Source organism: Populus trichocarpa, chromosome 7, assembly GCF_000002775.5.
Source record: "Populus trichocarpa isolate Nisqually-1 chromosome 7, P.trichocarpa_v4.1, whole genome shotgun sequence".
Taxonomy (NCBI): domain Eukaryota; kingdom Viridiplantae; phylum Streptophyta; class Magnoliopsida; order Malpighiales; family Salicaceae; genus Populus; species Populus trichocarpa.
In genome coordinates, this window is record NC_037291.2 from 5784663 (window position 1) to 5809819 (window position 25157).

General features: G+C 34.1%; 2 protein-coding genes across 6 annotated transcripts; one reads left to right on the forward strand and one right to left on the reverse strand.

Annotated features, from left to right (window-relative positions):
- LOC18101106 (uncharacterized) lies at nt 1-6125 on the forward strand. Of its 2 annotated transcripts, XM_024604983.2 has the most exons (6): nt 1-1231; nt 1484-1948; nt 2071-3132; nt 3923-4031; nt 4256-5249; nt 5408-6125. In XM_024604983.2, the coding sequence occupies exons 1-5, from the start codon at nt 179-181 to the stop codon at nt 5236-5238; spliced, it is 3672 nt and encodes a 1223-aa protein (XP_024460751.2). In that variant the 5' UTR covers nt 1-178; the 3' UTR covers nt 5239-5249; nt 5408-6125. The 2 variants fall into 2 exon arrangements, with proteins under 2 accessions (XP_024460751.2, XP_024460750.2); XM_024604982.2 differs by lacking the exon at nt 5408-6125 and having other exon boundaries at nt 4256-5311.
- Nucleotides 6126-10517: 4392 nt separating this feature from the next.
- On the reverse strand, nt 10518-16662 carry LOC18101104 (calcium-transporting ATPase 2, plasma membrane-type). 4 transcript variants are annotated; one of them, XM_024605319.2, is made up of 7 exons: nt 16190-16657; nt 15637-15691; nt 13587-15538; nt 13323-13481; nt 12527-12698; nt 12108-12406; nt 10518-11146 (listed from the first exon to the last, which is right to left on the reverse strand). In XM_024605319.2, the coding sequence occupies exons 1-7, from the start codon at nt 16361-16363 to the stop codon at nt 10907-10909; spliced, it is 3051 nt and encodes a 1016-aa protein (XP_024461087.2). In that variant the 5' UTR covers nt 16364-16657; the 3' UTR covers nt 10518-10906. The 4 variants fall into 4 exon arrangements, with proteins under 4 accessions (XP_024461087.2, XP_024461088.2, XP_052310272.1 ...); XM_024605320.2 differs by having other exon boundaries at nt 13587-15549; nt 16190-16279; XM_052454312.1 differs by lacking the exon at nt 16190-16657 and adding an exon at nt 15982-16094.
- Between the last annotated feature and the right edge of the window lie 8495 nt (nt 16663-25157).

Below are 25157 nucleotides of genomic sequence, written 5' to 3' on the forward strand. Positions count from 1 at the left end.
CTTTTCTTCATCAAAGAAACTAAGGCATGCTGTAATAGGCGGGAGGCTTTGAGAATTTGAAACCGAACCCTTGATTTGAAATATGAACAGATCCAGACAACAAAGACAAACAATCCCTCCATTTATTTCTATCCTCTAACTCCCTTTACTAATTCTAGAATCCCAAGTTTCTCCCTCCATGGAGAAGAGGCATTGTCATCCGTCTTCTCTCCATAACTCATCGCCGCAGGAATTCCTCTCCGCAGCCACAGAACTCAATCTCAAAGTCAAATCCTCAAAACGAACACTCAAATCCTTAATCCACTCTATCCCCTCCTCTTCTCCTCTATCTTCCTCTCTCCTCCCCTCTCTGCATACTTTCATTTCCGATTCTATCCTTTCCTTCCGCCACCCCACCAGCCCCCCTCCCTCTAAAAAACGCCGTCGATCCGGCCGTAAAAATAATACGGATGAAGAAGCCACTCTCAACCTCCACAAACAACCACAACAACATAATCTCGAGAAGCTCCACCTTCTTGCTCACGTTGCTTTTCTATGCGTTTCGCATCCCAAGAAGGTGTTTTCGCCTCGGGATCTGTTGCCATCTGTTCAGTTGCTTCATGACAATTTGGTCTTTTTTGAGTCGGATTCGAGTTTGTTGTTGGAGATATCGAATTTATGTGAGGTTTATTGGAGGGAGAATTTACAGGGGAGAGAAATGTTGATTTCACAGTCTTTACCATTTCTGGTTTCGCGGTCTTTGACATTGAAGAAGAAAGTGGACGTTCATAGAGTTTATGCTTTACGTGAGGCTTTTACTTTGTTTGATTTCGAGGATGAGAGCATTGAGGATTTGAAGATGTTGTTGATTCGGACTGTGATCGCGCCGATTTATTTGAAGACTGAGGATGGGAGGAAGTTCTTGGGGTTTATTTTTGGGTTGAGTATGCAGTTAATGAAGGAGGCATTGGCGATGATAAAGTCTCAGATTGCATTTGGTAGGAAGTCCATCCTGGAAGCATATGGAGTGGTGTTGTTTCGGGCATGGAAAGGGGTTGATGGGGTTTTGAAGGAGGAGTTTGAGGGTGGGTTCCTACAGGGTTTGATTGAGGGCTCGATATATGCGAATTCCAGGGTGTTTGCAGCTTCTGTTAGGAGGGTTTTGGGTGGGTTTGTTAGTCAAAGGATTACTGATGGGGTTGAAAAGTTGCTTTTTCGGCTTGCCGAGCCTGTGATATTTCGGTCCCTCCAGGTAAACCAATTCTTTTATCCCATGTAAACTTGAATTTCATGATAATATATCTGTTTGGAATAAATTATTAACTAGCATATAGCAATTTGTGTTGGCATGTGAAATAAATGTAATATTAACTTGGTAGCTGTTGCTCATACACAATTGATCTTAAGGATGCAATTGTTCTTTTCAACATATCTAATTCATTATTGGTTGGTTTAGATAATTTGATTAAAGAATTATGAGATTGTTCTATGCACGTTTTGACAGGTTGCCAATTCAAATGTTCGTCTTAATGCATTGCATTTACTTTTAGATTTTTTCCCTCTTGAAGATCCTGATGCCATGAAAGAAGTAAAAGATACACTGCTTGATAAGCAGTTCTTTTTAATGGAGAGATTGATCATGGACGATTGTCCAGATGTAAGAGTTGTTGCAGTAGAAGGTTGTTTTCGTGTCCTTCATTTATTTTGGGAAATCATCCCCTCATCAACCATTACAAAGCTGCTTACAAAAATATTTGATGACATGTCACACGATATATGCAATGAGGTTAGGCTTTCGACGGTGAATGGCACCATTTATTTGCTTGGAAATCCACAGTCTCATGAAATTCTTAAAGTTCTTCTACCAAGATTGGGGCATCTGATCCTGGATAGTGCTCTTTCTAGTCGTGCTGCTGTCATGGATCTCCTCCTCCTTATAAGGGATATCCGATCCTTTCAATTTAATAAGGTATTGCTTTTGCATTAACATTTTTGTATTGTTTTTAGCATCTTTCTCATGTTACTTGGTTGAGTTTATTCTTACTATATTAGTATATCTCTCATTGGCTGGCTGTTATTATAAAACTGCAGGTGGTTGGTTTAGATGTGTTATTATCAACACTTGCAAATGATCATTCTCAGGTTGCACAGAAGATTACTAGATTGCTTATACCATCATACTTTCCCTCAAAAGTTAGCATCGAAGAGGCATGCAATCGTTGTGTTACTCTTATTAAAAGGTCTCCCATGGCTGGTGCAAGGTTTTGTGAATTTGCCATGTTAGAGGGGGCATCTCCTAAGTCTCTCATGGAGCTTGTCAGAGTGTTGATCGGTTTGGTTTTGTCAAATGAAAAACTACTTGCAGATCAGATTGAGGGTTTACTTATTGCCGCTGCCTCCCTATGCAACAATCTAGTCAGTGAGCCTTGCTATAAGAATGCCCTTAAAGAGTTTTTCACCGGTGGAAAAGTAAAGTGCTTGTTTGCTGCTGCATCCACTGGGCATGCTCAACCATCTGTACTCAACATTTGTTCCGTTGTTTCTCCTGATGATGTTGCTGGGCTTGTTGAAGAATGCATGAGCCTAGTTACTAATTGTTGCGGATTACCAAAGAATGTGGAAATGCAAGCTAAAGTAAGGTCCGCTCACAGATTATTGTTGTCTTATAGTGGCTTTGATGATATGTTCGATTCTTTAACAAGGCTTTTGCAAAAAGCTGCCTATCGTTGCCATGTTAAATTTGGAGTTGAAATACCAAAGCAGAGAGTTTCCCCTGGGAAAAGGAAGAAATGCAAGTCCTCAGTCAAAATCTCAGCCAAGAGGAAGCATGTAGGTGGGAAAAATTCAACCACTTTTGAGTATGATTACTCAATTGCTGTTGGAATTGCTTGCCAGATTAAAGACCTGGTTGTTTCTAAGGACTCTCGGGAAGCTATTTTAGGGTCCCAAGCTCTAGAATCGTCATTTCTTGCTCTGAAGGTCATTTCAGAGGTCAGCATTGAGCACTGCATCTCCTGCGAGTATATGGACACATCACCTGTTTTGGCGTATTCAGGTCTTGCCTTGCATATGAGTCTTCAAAACATAAGCATTAGTACAGATGATAGTGGCAGCAAGAACAGTGAGGGGACTGACTCTTCATCAATTTTGGAGGCAAGTTGTATTTTTTTTTCTTTCACTTTTGTTTTATTGAAGTCTCTATTCTCTATGACTCTCCCTTGTATTTTTGTCTTTGACCAATAAATCATTCAATCCTTATGTGATTTTGCAAGTTTTGTATTGCTTAGCCTTGCATTCTATGGCAATACCTGAATTTTTTATTTTGCAAGAAATTTAAATGTCCCTTTTCTTCACATTAGACCTTGAATTTAATTTCCATCTCTTGTTCTGCAATGGAATTTATCATTCTTTACATGGAAAACAGTGTAACATCCTGAAATCAATGGTCCCCTATTTTCCCAATGCCATCAGCACAAACATGCTGGTTTAATTCTTTAGAGCTGCCACTTTATGCAAAATCTTGAAGCGGGACTGTGTTTCTTGAATATTCCTCCCAGAATCCCACTTTGGCGGGGACCATAATCAGACATTGGTTGCTTATCAATACAAGCATTATAATTTGTAGCTGCCAGTTGTTGATTTAAGACCTGGTTAATGAGCTAATTGAAAGTATTTTTGTTGTTTGAATTTTAATAGTAGGCATCTATAGACATTAGGTGTTCTGTACTAATATACATGTATATCTTTCTCATCTTACAACTGTGGTAATCACAACAGACTTTGTAATCTTCATGGATTTTTTTAATAGAGTGCATTTTTTAACTGTACCTGCTCCTTTGTCAGTTGTGACTGTTGCTCACATACGTGCTTCAATTTTTGAGAATGAGGAAACGTTTGTTGATGTGCTCTCAATTCTGTTTCCTCTAAATTTCATTTTCTTCAGACGGTGTTGGACCAGACAGTGGATCACCTTCTTAATTGTATTGATAAGCTGCTCGGAGAAGTTAACATTGGGGAAACTCAAGCAGACGCATCTATTTCAAATGATGATGGTGAGTGATTAAGGAGAGTATATAATTAAATCACCATCCCTTTAGCGCTGCTGTTCAATTTTAGAATATTAGTGACTGCAATAGCATTATAATTTGAATATCTGCGTCTTACATGAGATCTCATCATGCAATATTTTGCTTTTATCATCTCCATCATTCTTCTTTGTTTTTCATTAGAGAGAGGAATCACTTTTATTTAACGATGACTTTTTAACATTACGTAGGATCTCTCTCTACCAAAGAAAGGGGGATGTCAAATAAGGTGAAGATGCTTACTGCAGTGCTAAAGCTCATAGTTGATTCCATTGCAATGGGCCTTCTATCTCGTATTCATGGAAGGTGCTTGAACTTTACGTCTGCATATTTAAAACACATCATCTTTGCGTTAGAGCACCAATCTAGTGAAAAACTGCAATTTAAGGAGGATGAGTTGAAAGATTTTTTTCTGTGTCTGAAGAGCTCCTTCAGCTATGCAGCCAAGTTACTCAATCTGATCCTTCGTGACACCAGTGAAACTTCACCACTACTGCCAGAAGCTTTTGATCTTGTCAATGATATGCTTGATCTAATCACCTCAATTGAATTGCACTTGGGCTCTGGTTTTGCAGCAGGCCTGGTTGCTGCAGCCAAGTCTTGGCTGCCTGATCTGATTCTTGCATTGGGATCTCCGTGCATGCTAAACAAGACTCAAGTAGCAAGCGCATATATAACTGCATTAGATTGCATTAAGTCTGGTTATCCATCGTGGCCTATAATTTTAGCAAAGACTGAGCTTTATGAAATAAGAGAAGCTAACCCAGAAGAGGTGGATGATATAACTTCCGAACCAGAAGAATTCCGTGCGTTTAAGAAATTCATGGAAATGATAGTTTCACTATTGAAGGGGAAGTTTAACATTCTGGATGCAGTTGGAGTGATTTTATTGACTGGCTCAGTTGTTGGCCTTGAAAGGAAGGACTTTGGAGTAGTATTGGGACTTCTACATTTTGTCTGTGTGAAGTTAGTTGGAGAAGAAGACAGGGAATGGAATGAACTGGATATGATGTTGGCTTCTCTGCCAGACATCTACCCTCAGATCGAGAGAGGGATTGAGGAACAGAGTGACGAAAATGCAAGGCAGAAATTATGCAGTGCCAGGATGTTGCTTGACCATGTTTGGTTTTACCATCTTTATGAAACCGGGAGGTTTTCTGCTATGAAAGAATAAATGGAACTTCTGTAAGAAATTTTATATTTTAAATTCTATGCTGAGTATATGCGTTGCATCCCATTTTATTTCATTCTGCAGAGGTTGAATGAAATGACAAAATCGTTCCTGTTCTTTTCTGAGACGGGACAAAATTACTCCTGGTCATTAAACCGTTATAAATTAACAGGTTCATGTTCTTTAACCAAACGGCTGTCATACGATTGCAATGCCTTAGCAGCATGTCCAAACATCATGAAATAGCTTCAAAGAGTACAAGCTGGGCAAGGATGTCTCAAACCTCAGTTAGTAGTGTACTAATTACTCTGCTGACCATGATGAGTCCTGTCTGAGGGAGAACAAACTAGAAAAAAAAAAAAAAAAAAACTGGAATCTTGAGCTATACTGTTAGAGAGATTTCCTCTTCTCAATACAATACCTGACTAGAAGAATAGTGCAACAGTTGTGCTTGTTGCTGTGAGCTTATCAGACTGAGAATGCCATGATAAAACTGCAGATACAGGCAATAAGAATTCTGGTGGAAGTCCCCTGGAGATGGATGAGAGAAGTTTGAACGCTGATGCAGCTACTATCAACAAACACGAGGCTAGACTGTAATTATCAAAGAAACGATTTCTGGAGGAGATTGCTGAAGCTCAAGGTTTGCTGCGTGCACAAAACTGGACAAGGAAGTTGGACTGCACAGGATCCGCATTCCAAGAACAGCCTGGGTGTCATGACTATAGGTTGTTTGACATTGTGTTTTAACTTGTATTTTGGTGCATTTTAAAAATATATTTAGCATGAAAGAGTATCAAATTGATGTTTTTTTTTTTTAGTGTTTTTTGATGATTTTTATATGCTGATATTAAAAATAAAAATATTTTAATATACTTTTAAGTGAAAAACACATTTGAAAAATATTATGTATCACAATATCAAAAACACATCAAACTGAATTATCTTATCTATGTAAACTTATTTCTCATAAGTTGAAGGCTCTTTTTTAAAGGCTTTTTTTTCTATTTTCTTTCTAGTATAATATTGTAAGAAAACTGAATGTCCAACTTTGTGGAGCAACTCTCTCCTTAGCCATAACATAATGTAGAATCTGGATCGTTTCATCGAGTACTATTTCTTTTAAGATAAAAAGGTGTTCTGACTCTAATAGATCAAGTCATAACTTACACCTTTTACCAGTATACTATTATGGAAAGTAAGTTCTATTTCAGAGATTGGGCTCTTTTAGTGTGTATCACCCTTACTAGTAAGAAGCTTTTTCCCGAGTTAGGTTTCTTAAATCTACGTGTTTCGAGGAGGGCATAGATGGATAAATTAAGAGGCTAGATTCCAAGAGCTTTTACTTTGCATATCTTCCTAATTATTATGAGGATGAGGAATCATACAAACCATCTATTTACCCTATCAATAAAAAAGAAGAAGAAAAGAACTAGGTTTTTTTTTAATCAAGAAGCCAGAACTTTATGGCAAGCAATCAAGAAAAATAAAGAGACAAATTATAAGGGATATAACCTGAGATTAGATTGATACCAACAGATGTGAATCCTAGCAGAATATAATTCAATTTACGAACTCAAGATCTTCTAATTTAGGCTTAAGATTGACAATTGAGCTTAACATGATGGATAACCTACCCCAAGGCACCAAGACAATAATAACAACCCTCACACAACATCCTCACTTGGAGACAAACACAAGAAGTATAAAATCACAACGAAGATTGATTAATTATTTGAAGAGTGTAGCTCAATCAAGAACCAAGCAAGAAAGATCCCTATTTTCTATGCTTTAATATGCAAAAATCTTATGTGAATTAAATCTAAAAATGAAGTCTTAAAAAAGAGTATTTATACTCTTGAAAATAAACATTTACGATAACATAATGGGTTCACTTGACTTAATTTAGAACTATCTAATTAACTTGAAAATAATAAAATAAATATTCTAAAATTTTTATCCTATAATGTTGCTTACCATAAAGTATGATTTTTGTAGCCTAATTTGTAGCCTCTTTTGATATCCATGGTAGAGTATGATTTTTCCTTCCAATTAAATCTCCTTGATAGATTAGGCTTTTCTTTTCTCAAATAATTCATGATTTTCTTATTGGATTAGGAAACATAAAATACTTGACAAAACAAGCTCATTGATGCTGAAATTACTCATATGACCGAAACCCATGGTCCTCAAGCCCATTTTGAATATGAATCAAAATTTTTAAGGTTTGCTCTTCTTCGGTTGTTTCTCCTTTGTAGTCCATCATGTCCCATGTATTTTCAAAAATCCAATTAAAGGCTTCCTTGAACTTCTTTGCCCTAGCCCTAGTGATTAGACCTAGTGGAACTACTAACAGATCTTCTGGTGTGAGTTGGATCGAATCACTTAGTGCTTGTTGTATTTTAGAGTTTATTGGAGTAGGTTCCTACCATTAGAAGAATTTTCTTACAACAATAATTATCATGCTAGCATTAAGATAGCGTTTTATGAGACTTTATATGGTTGGAAGTGTATATCATCGGTCTATTGGTTTGAGGTTAGTGATAAAAAGATAATGGGACCATAATTGATTTTGATTACCTCAAAGAAGATATGTATGATTAGAGAAAAGCTTCTAACCACTTAATGTAGAGAAAATAGTTACACTAATAAGAAGATACGTGATTTAGAGTTTTCAGTAGGTGATTGTGGTATGATTAGAGAGAAGCTTCTAACCACTTAAAGTAGAGAAAATAGTTACACAAATAAGAAAATACGTGATTTAGAGTTTTCAGTAGGTGATTGTGTGTTTTTGAAGGTAGCACTGACTACAGGAGTATTAGAAGAATTTTCTTACAACAACAATTATCATGCTAGCAATAAGATGACGCCTTATGAGACTTTATATGGTTGGAAGTATAGATCACCGGTCTATTGGTTTGAGGTTAGTGAGAAAAAGATAATGAGATCATAATTGATTTAGATTACCTCAAAGAAGATATGGATGATTAGAGAGAAGCTTCTTACCACTCAGAGTAGACAAAACGGTTACATGGATAAAAAAATATATGATTTAGAGTTTTCAGCAGGTGATTGTGTGTTTTTTAATGTGTTACCGACTACATGAGTATTAAGGTTTGGAAAGAAAGATAAGTTAAGTCCTCAATTCATTGAACCATATAAGATTCTGGAGAGAGTTGGAGCAGTTGCTTACAGGTTAACCACCACCAAACTTGTTAGTTATTCATCCGGTATTCCATGTTTTGATGTTACAAAAGTATATGTTGGATCCATCTCATGTATTAGAAGTTCAACCAGTTGAATTGAGTGATAATATGACTTATAAGGTGTAACTAGAAGCTATAATGGATCGATAAGAAAATAAACATAGATAAAAGGAAATAGCTTCAGTGAAAGTGAAGAAGAAAGGTCATTCATGTGAGGAAGAGATGTGGGAGATCGAGGAAAAAATACGCGAGGGGTATCATTATCTTTTCAATAAAAATGGTAAATGTTCAAGTATTTCTGTCAAGTTTCGACAACAAAACTTTGATAAGGTGGGAGAATGTAATATTTTCAAAAGAAAAATATAAACTTAACATGAAAGCCCTTATAGGAGTAAACATTAGGTATAAATAAGCGAGGGACACTTTGGTAATTGTATAAAAATTGATAAATATAAATAGGAAAAATAAAAAAAAATAGATAAAAAATTAAAAGAGAGAAGACCGAAAGGGAGAAATAGAGAAAGAGAAAGAAGAAGAAGAAGAAGAGAGGGAAAGATAAAGGAAAGAGAAGAGAGTTGGAGAAAATAGATTTTTAAGATAAGATTTATACTTTGATATGTATGATTGTTGTTATTAATTATGATTTTGAATTTGTTAAGATTTTAGGGATTTGAAGTTTGTGTTTTTGAGTTAGTTGATGAATAAATTGTTATGGATTTTTGAGGTGTAAGTTGAAATTTTAAGGATCTATAATTTTAAAGAGATTAGTAGATCAGAATTCTGAAATCTTGGTCAATTTTGGTTGATTGGTTTGCCTGATGGTTTCGGTTGATTGATTGGTCAATTTTGATTGACCGGTTGACCGAGCAGTAGGGATTGATAGATTCTTTTAGATTCGGTCAGTTTATGATATGTTTAGGATCAATCAGGTGGATCTATTTCAGTTTTATAATTACATTTTGGTCTCTAATCTTAAAGTTGCAATCTCTTATATTATCTACTTCACGTCGTTTTGAGTATATCTTCTTTTTATATATTCAGATACTCCTGATAATCTATATTATGAGTGTCAATAAAATTCCTTTGATATCTTTTGTATTCCTTGTACTTTTGAGTCAATTAAGTGAATAATATTCAGGAATAGTATAAATATTTGAATTATTAATATGAAATTGATCATGCTTTTTGTAAAATATATATTATTCATTATCTTTTGTTTATGATGAAGCATAATCACTTATTGAAATTTATTTATTGATACGAGATATTATGCATATCTAAATTGATAGCTCATCATTTGGTTGATTGTATGAGTTGAGCCTTTAAGAAATGATTATGTTTTGTTTGATTATGATCTTATGGTATGTCAATCAAAATATTCATGCTAATAGATAGTAGTGTTATTCTTTATGCACATTATAGTTCTAAATTTTAATTGGTCAGGAGAGTCACTAACATGTGATGACTGATCATTTTACAGTTTTGAGTGTTATGCTCACTGCATATTGATTTTCTAACAAGCTTTACCTTATGCTATTTCTTATTATAGCCTGCTTATGAAACCCATTTGTATATATTCTGCATTATTGTATTACCTTATAGGTGTATATTAAAATTTATTTACTCACTAAGTTATTGAACTCACCCTCTTATTTTTTTTTTTAAGTTTATAGTTTTGTCGGTGATTGTTTTTATTGGACTTTTATAATCTTTTTTTTTACTTGTAATTAATACTATTTTATTTAGTCTAGTTAGTGTTCTATATTTATTGAATTGTATCGAGGATTGTATTAAGATGTTGATTTATATTATGAGATTAATTATGAAATCAAATGCTGTCTAGAATTTTAACTGAGTTAAAAAAAAAATTGTTTGTATATTTGGGTTAATATAGGTAAAAAATCTGCTTATGAAACTTTCCTGTGCACCAATCATGGATCTAAAGATCATGTCGTGACATGCAGGCTGCATGCAGTCATTGAAACACAATTTCCTACCAAATTCTGTGCAAACCACCACACTCACATGCACAGACATCAACACATGCGTGCAGCATCTCCAAATTTCAAAACCAGCGAACAAAAACCATTACAATTTATTTTTTTAAAAATAAAAACTTCGAATTAGTACATTGATTGAATGAATGAAGAAGTTCAATTACATGATTGTAGAGTGTAGACCTACCAAAATTCCATCAAAAGATTCAAGAAAAAATTGCTGCCATCTTTTTAGTTGCCAGGAATATTCACTACGTAAAAGAAAAGTCAGGATCAAGGAACATTTGTTTTGGAAAACTGTTTCTAGGATAATAATATTTCTGCACCTGGTCTCGTAGACAACAAACTAATTAAGAAACTTTCTTGGACAACATGCTGAGCACTTCACAAGTCTTCCATTGCTTGAAAAGGCCTCCTCAAATCCCGTTGTCCAAACTTCAGTTTTAGAAGGGATCTCTGAAACGCGATCTATACAGGGATCTTCTTTAAACCAGCAGCAATCGGCATGCCAAGAAATCCAATGAGCACACTAAGGAACCACTGTGCGAAAGTGAGAGGTGTTGTATTTGCAAATGCTCCCAGGAATTCCACGATTATGATTTGGGAAAGGACAGTGCCACCAATAACAGCAACAAAAACATAGTTATCCAATATGCCTTTGAAAACATCAATCTCCTCCATCTCGCGGGAGCTTATCTCATTGAATATCTGCACAGTCAAATGAAGTTATTTTTAGTTAGTGCAAGTTATCAAGGCAAGAATTGGAAATACTGCTAACTAGAAGCTTAGTTCAAACTATGATTATCGCCTTCCCTAGCGAGCTAATACACTCGAGCAATAAATACTAGGCCAAAACTTAAGGTTGTATTTAACCAGGAAAGAGTATCAGCAAAGGAAAATGGATGAAGTGTTCAATTCCATATCATCATGTAATCATGTAAGAGATGCATCAACTACACCTGAGAAGGATTTTTATTAACAAGCAGAATATTTGCTACAGGTGAGAGAGAATATTAGGCATCCATGAATAGCCTTCTCAATAGAACTGACAGCCTTGCTGTGATATTTCTTTAGCGTTAATAGGTTTTCTGGAAATTTATCAACGCTAAAGAAATTGGAAATGACAGCCTTTCTGTGCCCTTGAAACCTATTGGATTGTATTGTATTTAGCAAATAATGAAGCCTTGTAAATCACCAATAAAATCTGGGAAAGAAGGTGAAGCTAGCTAGCTAGTGATGCACATGATTCTCATTCCTTCTGCACAGCTCATACAGAGGCATAAGAAGCAACAAATGGGTTAGGAGAGAAGAGAGCCAAAGGAAAAGAAGAGGAGAAGGGAATTCGTAAGTTCTAATTTCAGAGAATAACACTTCTAACAATGCTAATTAACCTATATTTCCCACTCTGATGGTAAAACTAATTCATGATCATAGCAAGTATACCCTTAATCCTTTTCAGTAAGAAATATAACATTTCCATTTGAGTTAAATCTACCGTAAAAGTTTTAAGGTATCCACATATAGCATTCAGATATTCAAAGATAAATTTAAGCATTCAGATAGTCAAAGATAAATTTTACTGTTATTGTAATGTCAAACATGTGACGCGCAGACTGCAGTGCTGCTTCAAAAATAATCTAATAGTCTTGAGATTCGTAGAAAAGCTTGCCTGACAAAAGACGAATGAATTGAATATAAGGGTGTTCAGGACTAGATCAGAATCAGGGCCATCGAGACTAAATAATGCTTTCCCTTTGGCTTGAAGGTGCCATATTACCATAAACTGGTAAAGAGATTGGCCTAAGATATTCCTCCACATGACGCTGCTGATAAAGTTCCCTTTCCTTCCAACTGGGGAACGCTTCATTAGTTCTTCATTTGGAGGCTCAGTTGCAAGTGCAAGTGCTCCCAGGGTATCCATGATCATGTTTACCCACAAAAGCTGGACAGCTGTGAGGGGAGCACTACCTGAAAAACATTTTGACGAGTAATTATCGGCAAGAAAGAGAATGGTTTCTATAATGCAAAACAAAAGGCAGAAACGTGATTCATGGAAAGCTACATGCAGCATATGGCTTGGTTACATACCTGTCAAACAAGCTGAAGAGAAGTTAACAATTAAGGCCACCACGTTAACAGTCAGCTGGAACTGTACGAATTTTTGAATATTTATGTAAACTGAGCGTCCCCATTTGGCTACTGTCACGATGGTTGAGAAATTGTCATCCAGAATTATGACATCAGCACTCTCTTTAGCCACCTGAAGTTCGAATAGCAATTAGTCAAACTCCGCATTAAGACCCAGTATAATTTTGGAAATTCTAATGGATGAGAACTGAAAAGTTCTTATCATCTTGAATAAAAAAACACACAAGAATAGCACCTCTTTCTACTCCATAAAAGTCTAGAGGTCCATGACTAAAACCAAACCGGCCACTATTTGCTTGGCTTGACTTACTCCCACGAAATTATGAATAATGCAGTTCTCATTCTCTCGTATTAGTGATTCTCAAAAATACTTACCTCGGCTCTTAACACATAAAGCCAATGGATTCAGTGAAAAATAACAAAGGGCAATGTGAGAAATCAAGGAACTTTTCATCAACCTTTAGGTGGACCACATATTAACTGTTAAATATGTGGTAGACATTAACACTAATACAATGTCAATTCCTATAAGCAAGACCATGTACAAGGAAGAGGTTCCACAAAATGCAGCATGATATCTTTAAGAGATACAGGGAACAGTTATCTGATCCAAATGGCCAACTGAATCAAAATGTTTTGCATGAAAGCCATGCTTTAGCACTGTTTTGCCTATTCTATGGATGGCAGAAAGATTGATGTTGGGCTGGGTTCCTGGAAAGAACCAGAATAAACTCACCTCAGTTCCAGCAATGCCCATTGCTAGACCAATATCGGCTTCATGGAGTGCTGGAGCATCGTTTGTTCCATCACCAGTCACTGCAACAACCTCACCAAAGGTCGTTCGCAAATGTTTCACCAGTGTATGTTTGTCAAGAGGTGAAGATCGAGCCATCACCTGCAAATGAATTCCTATTTGTTAGTCTTGGTGAGACAAACTCTTTTCATTGCCAATAAATTTTTTGCAGTTAGATATTCGATAGACAAGAAAGTGAAATGACACCTGAATTTTGGGAACTAGTTGGAGCAATTCTTCCAGGCTCTTCTCTCGGAAATCTGGACCCTCAATTGCTATACCATCATCAGTAAGAATCCCACATTCCCTTGCAATAGCCTTTGCAGTATTTATATTATCTCCTGTAACCATTCGTACAGTGATACCAGCTGAACGACATACTGCAACAGACTCCTTGACTCCTGGACGAACAGGATCTTTGATACCCACAATCCCTATACAAGTATAACCAGAAACTGGCATAGGATTCTCAGGGGAGAACCCACCTTCCAGTTCCATATAGGCAATACAGAGAGTTCTAAGAGCCTCATTAGCAAACTGATCGATTGTATCCTTAAGGAGGTTAGTGGATTCTTCATCCAGGGGAACAATGTCACCATTTGAATTGATCACCTTGTCACAAGCAGCCAAAACTATTTCTGAAGCACCTTTGGTGTGGGCTCGCAAACCACCTTCATGAAGTTCCATCACTACCCCCATTCGCTTCTTCGTGGAGTTGAAAGGTTCAACTTTAACAAGTTTCACAGCTTGTCGCTCTGCCTGGAAATCTCCACCCAGGGATAAGGCAAACTCCAATAAAGCAGTCTCGGTGGGTGTTCCTAAAATCTCACGTTTACCATCTTTGTTAACAACAACCTCACCTCCAGTGTTGTTAAATATTGATTGCAGGAGAAGTTTTACAGCAGAAACAGGCATTTCAGAGACCAAGCTAGCAGCCTTAGTAGGTTGGTCAACTACCTTGACTTCCATGCAAATGCATGACTTCACAACAGTCATGTGATTAGTAGTTAGTGTCCCAGTTTTGTCACTGCAGATTGTTGTTGCGGACCCCATAGTCTCACAAGCTGCCAGATGTCGAACAAGTGCTTTATCATTCATCATCTTCTTCATGGCAAATGCAAGGCTCAACGTCACAGCTAGTGGTAGCCCTTCGGGAACTGCAACAACAACAATTGTAACTGCAATGGCAAAGTATTCCAATATCTCCAGTGCATCATCTCCAGACCAGCGAAAGTAAGTCCCTGCTTGCCACTTGTGGCTAAATAACCCTTGTACCAGAACTGCAAAAGTCACTACAGCAAAGAAAAGGCCAATCTTTCCAATAATGGTTGCCACTCCATTCAGTTTTACCTGCAGTGGAGTTTCATCATCGCCTCCTTCACTTAGAGTCGCCATCAATTTACCCCACTGGGTTCTCATCCCAACAGTGGCAACCATCATCTTGCATGATCCATCTTGGACCTTAGTTCCAGAAAGCATAAAAGGATTTTCAGAATTTACCATTACTGGCTCACTTTCACCAGTTAAACTCGACTCATCAATTAACACAGAAAATCCTGAAACAAAAAGCCCATCAGCAGGTACTTGGTCTCCAATAGCAAGATGCACTATATCACCAGGAAGCAGATCATATATTGACAATTTCTGCCTAAATCCATTTCTAGTGACCTGAATGATGATTTTCTTTTTCTCTGTGTCCAAGTCCCTGAATTGTAACGATTGACGGTAATCACTTATAGCTGTCACAAACACGACTAACAAGATACTTGCAACAATTCCAAGGCCATCATGGGTTCCCTCTAGCCATCCTTCTGTTGCTATGCCAACAATCAAAGACACAAAAGCACACACTCCAAGTATCATAAGAGTCATATCTTGAAGTGCTTCCCAAACAAATATCCAGAAACTCCGAGGTTGGCTCTCGGCAAACTTATTGATCCCATAAATCTCTTGTCTACGATTCAGTAGATCACTATCCGTTGTGGTTAGCCCATCAACGATTGAAGTGCAGAGCTTTTCAGAAACACCAGTTACCCCACCATGAAATTTGATCTTCTTGACATCATGGCCTTCAACAATTGATCCTAACTCGTCAGCACATATGTCAAAACCTGCAGCCTTGACTTCTGCAGGTACGTTATAGTCGCTTGGGGAGACACCTGCGAACATTCTATTATTAGCAGATAAGAAGAGGCTATAGAACTTTATAATTAAAAAAAAAAAAAAGCATAATTATCTCAAATCCGAAGAAGCTTACCTTGGATAAACTGAAACGCAGCTTTGGAAACCAGAACAGCAATCCTTAATTTCTCCTAATATAATATAAGAGAAAAAACAAGAAAAAAGAAAAGTGAGCATATATATCTCACTTTCACAAAACAAAAGGCATTCATTTTCATGCTCCACAAATTACATTGGGAAAAAAAAAAATACTGATGCATTATTAAGCGATTCACCAACATGACAAATTAAAGTTACTGATTAAGGACGTAATGTGATAAAGATAATCAAACCAAATATTTGTATAAAAAACATAGGTGCCCATCTCATTAGTATACACCAATGGAAATCAATGATTCAATTAAGGATTATACATGTATACCCTATGTTGCTCGGACTCCCATATCATATTCGATAGCATTGTCCGAATCGGTTATTATTATTTGTTTTCAAAATCCCTTCGGCCCATGCCCATATGTCCAAGTGTCCAACGTCTGTAGATACTGTAATCATAGCCTATACAATTACAATAAGAGAAAGAAAGGAAGAAGGAATGATAGTGTAGAAATTGAAGAAGAAAAGTTATAAACCTGATTGGTTTTACGCATAGCAGCAGCCTCATATCGCTTGGAAAGATTGGCAGTGAAACGAAACCTTCTCTTAGGATTCTTCACCACCCCACATAACTTCCTCCATTTCTGCAACGCTTCCTCTGATGAATGCTTCGCTTTCACATCAAAATCCCCACTCACTAACCTCTCCATCCTTCTCTTCCTTTCTTTCTTTCCTCAATGCAAACAAACAACCTTGATTTAAATACAAAACTCCAGCAGAAATTTCTACGAAGCAACTTTATTAATAAAAAGCAGAACGTGTTAATTTCTTATTCGAAGCAGCAGCCGCCGAGAAAGAACGGAGGAATCCGAGGAAGTTTCAATGCACTTGCTTTTGAATTTTACGGTGGTAAACGAACAAAAAAGGGCAGCTTAGGTTACGCTTGGTTAGATTCTATAGAACGGAACGGAACAAGAAATACTTTCGGTTTCTTTTTGCTATCTGCTTTCTATTTTTGTAACAGAATTGTTATTTCATGAGCAGCGAAATAAGAGTGAAATCTATGGCGCCAGAGCCTTTAACGGTCTATGCAATCCTGTTCCTTTGCAACATTTTGACCCAAAGTCAATTTTTTTAAATATACCATCAATTGTATATAAAAAACAATTATATGTTTTTTTAAAATATTTTTTATTTAAAAATATATTAAAATAACATTTTTAATTTTTTAAAAATTTAATTTTGATATTATTCTATCAAAATATTCAAATTAAAAAAATTTAACTCTAAGTAAAAATATTTAAAATTTATAGGAATATTATTTCTGTCGCAAAAATAAACGTGGACATAAACTATCAAACTAGTAATAGTTGCGCGTGCGATACGGACTTTACGCGGACATATTTTACGCGGTTGGAACTTCAAGTAAAATATTGCCACGTATCCTCCACGAAATCATAGTCATCAATGTGTAGCTAAAGAAAAAGTCTATTCGTACGAATATTGGTGTTGTGATTATTATTATTTTTTAATTATCAAAAGATAGGGTGGCTATTATATTACACATAAAACGAAAGAGGAAATCACTATTCACCCATATCTAATATAATATGGATTATAATAGTAATTAATAGTGTTTTTTTTTTTTTACATTTTTTTTTACTTTTTTATTTTTTTTTCTCAACTCCCCCCTTTTTTTCCAAAATTACTTTTTTTTTTCTTCCGAACTTTTCAAAAGGGTGTGGAGAAATCACTGTTCACCCACACCCAATACATTATGAATTACAAATAGCAATCCACATTGCATTCCTCTCTTTTTTGTCACTTTTTCTTCTTTTTGTTTTTTTTGCACTTTTTCATTTTTCCCCCCAACTTTCCACTTTTTTTTTCATTTATTTTTTATTTTTTTTCTAAAATTACTTTTTTTTTCCAACTTTCCTCTCTTTTTTTTCAATTGTTTTTTCAAAAAGATGTGGGAAAATCACTGTTCACACACACTCAATGCACTGTGGATTACAATATTAATCCACAGCGCATTCCTTTTTTTTTTTTTATTTTTTTTTGCAATTTTTCATTTTTTTTCCCAGCTTCCCTCTTTTTTCTTTTTTTTAAATTTTTTTCCAAAATTACTTTCCTTTTTTTTCTAAAATTATCTTTGTTGATTTTACTTTTTAAATATTGAGCTGGTTAAAACTTTCGCTTTGTAATTTTGTTCCTTTAAAATACTATGGATTACTATGTTGTTTTCCCATATAATTTTTCTATTTTATTTTTTTAAGGGTGTTGGGAAATCGTTGTTCACCCACACTCAATACACTGTGGATTACAATAGTAATCCACCATTCATTCCTCTTTTTTTTCACTTTTTTTTTTTGGCACTTTTTCTTTTTTTTTCCTAACTTTCCTCCTTTTTTTTTTTCCAAAATTACTTTCCTTTTTTTTCCGACTTTCCTCTTTTTTCTTTTTTTTTCATTTACTTTTTCTTTTTTTTCCAAAATCATCTTTGTTGATTTTACTTTTTAAATATTGAGTTAGTTAAAAAAACAATTTGTAATTTTTTTTCTTTAAAATACTGTGGATTGCTACGATGTTTTCCACATAGTTTTTCTATTTTATTTTTTTATTTTTCAAAATTATATTTGTCGATTTTTTTTATATCGAGTTCATTGAGAATTTAGTTTTGTAATTTTTTTCTTTAAAACATTGTTGATTGCTACAGTGTTTCTCTGCATGGTTTTTTTTTGTTTTTTTATGATTTTCTCCGAAATTATCTTTTTCGATTTTATTTTTTAATATTGAGCTGATTAAAAATTACAGTTACAATATGTGAGGAAAGCAATGTAACTTTCCTCGCAAATTAGTGTGGATTGCTACAGTTTTTTTTCCCACATGGTTTTTTTCTGTTTTGTTATGTTTTTCCTTAAAATTGTCTTTGTCAATTTTATTTTTTAAATATTGAGCTGGTTAAGAATTGCAATTACAAGTAAATACAAGTTTTTTTCTCACAAAACATTATGGATTGATACAGTTTTTTCTTATATGGTTTTTTTCCAATTTCTTTTGTGTTTTCTTTTTTTTGTAATATTTTTTTTCAAAAATTATCTTTGTCGATTTTATTTTTTCAATATTGAGTTGGTTATAATTTAACTTTGTAATAAAGCTTAATCATGTGGGGAAAGCACTGTACCTTTCCTCACAAAACATTGTGGATTGCTACAGTGTCTCTCCTCATGGTTTTTTTTTCTTATGATTTTTTTCAAAATTATCTTTATCAATTTTAATCATGTGGGGAAGCACTGTAGCTTTCATCACAAAACACTGTGAATTGCTACAGTGTTTCCAACATGGTTTTTTTTCTTCTTTTTTTTGCACTTTTTCATTTTTTCCCCCAACTTTCCACTTTTTTTTTGTTTATTTTATTTTTTTTCTAAAATTACTTTTTTTTCCAGCTTTCCTCTTTTTTTTTTCTTTTTTTTTTCAATTTTTATTTCAAAAAGGTGTGAAGAAATCATTGTTCACCCACACTCAATGCACTGTGGATTACAATATTAATCCATAATGCATTCCTCTTTTCTTTTGTAATTTTTTATTTTTTTCCCAGCTTTCCCCCTTTTTTTCATTTAATTTTTTTCCAAAATTACTTTCTTTTTTTTTCCAACTTTCCTCTTTTTTTCTTTTTTTTTCTAAAATTATCTTTGTTGATTTTACTTTTTAAATATTGAGCTGATTAAAAATTTCGCTTTGTAATTTTTTTCCTTTAAAATACTATGGATTGATATACTGTTTTCCCACATAATTTTTCTATTTTATTTTTTTAAGGGTGTGGGGAAATCGTTGTTTACCCACACTCAATGCACTGTGGATTACAATAGTAATTCACCATTCATTCCTCTCTTCTTTTTTTTCACTTTTTCTTTTTTTTTTGGCACTTTTTTATTTTTTTCCCAACTTTCCCCTTTTTTCTTTTTTTTTCATTTATTTTTTCCTTTTTTTTTCCAAAATTACTTTCCTTTTTTTTTTTTCCAACTTTCCTCTTTTTTCTTTTTTTTATTTATTATTATTTTTTTCCAAAATTATGTTTGTTGATTTTACTTTTTAAATAATGAGTTAGTTAAAAATTTTATTTTGTAATTTTTTTTCTTTAAAATATTGTGGATTGCCACGGTGTTTTCCACGTAGTTTTTCTATTTTATTTTTTTATTTTTCAAAATTATATTTGTTGATTTTTTTTATATTGAGTTCATTGAGAATGTAGTTTTGTAATTTTTTTCTTTAAAACATTGTTGATTGCTATAGTATTTCTCTGCATGGTTTTTTTTTTGTTTTTTTTATGATTTTCTCCAAAATTATCTTTTTCGATTTTAGTTTTTAATATTGAGCTGATTAAAAATTACAGTTACAATATGTGAGGAAAGTAATATAACTTTCCTCGCAAATTAGTGTGGATTGCTACAGTTTTTTTTCCCACAAGGTTTTTTTCTGTTTTGTTATGTTTTTCTCTAAAATTATCTTTGTCAATTTTATTTTTTAAATATTGAGCTGGTTAAGAATTGCAATTACAAGTAAATACAAGTTTTTTCTCACAAAACACTATGGATTGATACAGTTTTTCCTCATATGGTTTTTTTCCAATTTCTTTTGTGTTTTCTTCTTTTTGTAATATTTTTTTTCAAAAATTATTTTTGTCGATTTTATTTTTTTAATATTGAGTTGGTTAGAATTTAACTTTGTAATAAATTTTAATCATGTGTGGAAAGCACTGTAGTTTTCCTTACAAAACATTGTGGATTGCTACAGTGTCTCTCCACATGGTTTTTTTTTTCTTATGATTTTTTTCAAAATTATCTTTGTCAATTTTATTTTTTTGAATATTGAGCTGGTTGAGAATTACAATTACAAATAAGACTAAATCATGTGGGGAAGCATTGTAGCTTTCATCACAAAACACTGTGAATTGCTACAATGTTTCCAACATGGTTTTTTTTTTCTTTTTTTTGGTGTTTTTTTTTGTTATTTTTTTTTCTAAAATTGTCTCTGTCGATTTGATTTTTTTAATATTGAGTTGATTAAGAATTTAGCTTTGTAATTTGTTTTTCTTTAAAACATTGTGAATTATTGCAATGTTTTCCCATATGATTGTTTTATGATTTTTTCCAAAATTATCTTTGTCGATTTTGTTTTTGAATATTGAGTTGGTTAAGAATTATAATTACAATAAAGTTAAATCATATAGGGAAAGCGTTATAGTTTTTCTCACAAAAAACTGTGGATTGATTCAATATTTCTCTAAATGATTTTTATTTTATTTTATTGGGGAAAGCACAGTAGGTTTCCTCACAAAATATTGTCAATTGCTATAACGTTTTTTCTCACGGGTTTTTTTCCTTCCAAAATTATCTTTGTTGGGTTTTTGTTTTAATATTAAGTTGGTAAAGAATTTAGCTTTGTAATTTTTGTTCTTTTTATTAACAGAAAAGCTAAATCATGTGGCTAAAGCACTGTATTTTTTCTTACAAAACACTGTAGATTGCTACAAATCATTTTGTTCAGTCTCTAAGTTTTTGATCACGAACACAACTTTTTTTTCCGTCATGAAATATCGGCTCCATCATACCTTTAGTTTCTATTACTTTTCTAGCGCTGGTTCACAATTATAACATTATCAAGTATATTTGTTTTATAAGCCCGCAGCAGCGCGCGGGTATGTCATCTCGTTTTATATATTTTTAGTAGGATTTATTGTATTCATAAAACACTCTTTTAAAAAAAAAAAACACTCATTAGATATATACACACGACAATTTAACTATAATTTTAATGATACGTATGATTGTCTATAAAAATATAGGCATGTTACTAATTGTAAATTATGATGAATGATGTTTAAAATATTTACTTAATAGGTTTGGTTGTGCTTGTTTCCAATTAGATATTTTTAGGACTAATTTTGTGATGAGGCAACAACTACCTAACAATTCTTTCTAACTTTAGTGAGTTTAGAAGGAAATACTTATAATTTTATGTGATATAATATAATTGTAACATAAATAATGAAGATTGCGGAATGAAATTGCTAACTTTATTGAAAGATTGGAAATTAAATACAATAAATTAAAGGATAAATTTGAAATATAGAAAAGAATTTGTGACCAAATTAAGGTGGCTAGGCCTCCAAATGACTAGAATTGAAACTTCAGTTTTAGCTCCTTTTTATTTCTTTAAGTAGTCTGATTGAACCGGATAAAATGGGTTTAAAATTCAAATTCAAAGGATTGAACCATGTGGTTCAAGTTGGTAAGAAGGGTTAGGCCAATTGGACTGAATGGTAGAGTTATTTATGAGAAAGAATAGAGGTCGATTGTAAAGCACTAGATGGGAAAGTGTCATCATCTCATTTTCCTACAAATCTCCACCATTGATCCCTAGTATTTAAACCCTAAGGTTTCTCTTTTAGTCATTCTGATTATTCTTCTTATTTGTCTACATGACTCTTATTCTCAATTTTCGTTTTGTAAGATTTGCAACTAAGATCTTGTTACATTTTCTTCCCCTGTTAAGATCTTTGTCCTCAAGGTGAGGATAATTCTCCTTAAGCCATTTCTTAGTCACCCAAATAGCATCTTCCCTATTACATCCCTCAAAACTCAAAAATCACTTCTCCTTTACAACCTTTTTGGGTAAATCTTTCACATTACCCTAAAATTTCTTCTAGTTTTGGATGGGCTAAACCTTTCCAAAATAAAGATAATTGAGGTTCAACACTAACTTTTTTTTTTTCTGATTTTCTTCTTCAATAATGACACATGGAAGGTTGGATGTACTCGCGGATCTTCTAGAAATTTCAAAAGTAAGCTACACTTCCAACTTTGTCTAATAATCATAAGCTAATTTTTGAGTTTTCATTATTGTATGCTTAACTGGCAATACAGATGGAGTTTGAGGTACACCCATCCTTTTTTTTTAAATTCATGTTTTTTTTCCTTTTTTTATCGACATGTAGCTTTTGCCTATCTTATACCTTCAATAGATTAGCTCTGATGTTCTGTTTGATTATGGATCTGTCCCTGAGATGTTCCTCAACTACTTGGTTTTGTGTAGTCCCTAAAATATAGTTAATTAAGTAAGAGGCTTATACCTATATAGAGCTTCACAATGAGAAATTTGTAGGGAAAATGATAATTGGTGTTATACCACCATTCTGCTGTTATCAACCATTTAGGATGTTTTGGTATTGTGGTAGCTTTTGTGGTTGTGGTTTGAAAATAATTGTTTTATAAAAAGTACTTTTGGTCGAGGTTGGTTTGGTAAAATATATGTTTGGTTAAAACTGTGATTGAAATTGAGATTGAACAAAAAGTAGTTTAACGTGTTTGGTTAATAATGCTTTTCAAATTGAGGTTATAAAATAACTAAAAAATACATATATTAATATTGATGGTTTTTAATTGAAATATTGTAGATTTAACTACTGCTATTACATCATGAAATAAACAATACTTTATATAAAGTATTTTTTATTGTTCCATTAAACTATCTACAATCCATCATGTACGAAATCTATCTGACAAAAACTACAGTTTCCATGACTTTCTGAGTATGCAATAACATCAGGTAAAATATCATTAGAAACAAAATTGGAATTGCGATCAAATTTTACAAATGCTACGTCATCATGCGATCTCTTTCTAATGTAATTATGTAGTGCCATTGAATAATGTTAAACACTAGTTTTTTGAATAAAACACAATATCTAAGGGTGTACTTTATCGTGTAATTTTACCCCACAAATATTAAAGTTTACGTCTGGACACTAGAAAAAAGATTGGAAAAAGGTTTTTGATATTTTGGTCAAACCCTAATGGATGATCATAAACTGGTTATGATATTTATGGTTTTTAGATTATGCAAAATTGATGGAAAAATATGCCAGAAAATCACAAATTTTTTAGGAAAGGATTTTTTAGAAAACAATTTTGGATTTTTTTTTATTTTACTAGGTCGGACCCGGTCCAATACATTTAGGTTTGGGTCGCATCCGGTCTGGCCTATAAACAGTGGAGATGCTCTCCATTGTTCATTTTACAGTATAGTGGAGACGGGGAAATGCAGCGGAAGAAGAAAAATGAGAAAGAGAAGGAGAAGGGGAGGAGCAGGCTGCCCTAGCGGCGGTGATGTTTGGCAGGCGGTCAAAACGACGGAGGCCGGTGGTGAACTGAGGGAGCTACTTGGCCGATGGACAACGGTCCTTCTTATTTTTCCTCTGTTTCTAGAGGAATCGTCGAGGTTCTAGGAAGTTTGACATTCCTCCAATGGGTTTTTTTTCTCTTCAAAAATATGTGTTTTGTGGCTAAATTGGTTTGTCGGTGGATAATTAAAAAACTAAGGTGAGCTGCTGTTTGCAAAACTCAACTTTTTTGCTTTTGTTAAACCTTGGGTGCAGTCTCAATTTATAGTGGGTCCCACCAAAACAAAACCAAGTTTTAACTTAACCAAACACATATTTTTGGCTCGCTCTCAACCTCACACGCAACTACATTACCAAACAACCACTTAGACTATATTTTAGGGTTATCACCTACAAAACATCGTAGATGGTTTTTTAAGGTCTTGTTAGTTATCTTAGTTTGACCATCTATTTATGGGTGGTAGGCAGTAGACATTAGTGAATTCACTCTTTGAACCTTGAATAGCTTTTTCTAAAATTTATTGGTAAAAATAGGATCTTTATAAGTCACTATAATTTCAAGAAGTCCATGTAACTTCAGTGTTGTCTATAAGAAAACTAGGGCCAACTTGGAAGCTACATAAAGGTGGACCAATGCCATGAAATGGGCATATTTTGTCAGTCAGTTTACCACTACTAAGATTACCAAATACATATTGGATAGGGGTAACCCTTCGATGAAGTTCATAGATGTTGTAACCCAATTTTGGCCATTTGGCTTTTAATTTAATTTTTACAGGGTTTAAAATGAAAAATTAAAAGATCAGAGATTTATTTCGATAAAAAGTGTGATTTGTCAACTTTCGTGAAAATTAAGGACTACAATGTGCTTTTGTCATTCTATCTTTATCTTCAAGATAATTCCTATCTTCGAGATAATCCTTATCTTCAAGATAATGATAGTTATCCGCTTTCAAATTTGATTCTGAATCAAATTCAAACTTCAAATAAGAGAATGAGTTTGATTGAAACTTGGTTTCTCACACGCGAAGAGACTTTGGCACTATAAATACAGATCTCAGGGTATGAAAAAGGGGAAGGGGAGAGAAACCCTAAAAGAAAAGACTCCAAGAGGAGGCCATTACCAGAAACCCTAAAAGAGAGAAACATAAAAAAGGAAGGGGGCGGCAAACCCTATACTAGCCCCCGCCCCCCTCAACCTCATTTTTTAAGCCCAGTCTCCCTCGACTTCGCCTCCAGTAGCCGCACGCCTAGGTAAGTTTCCTTCCTTCCTTGCTAAAATAATTAACTGCTTACTGTTGCATGCATGCGTGAACCTT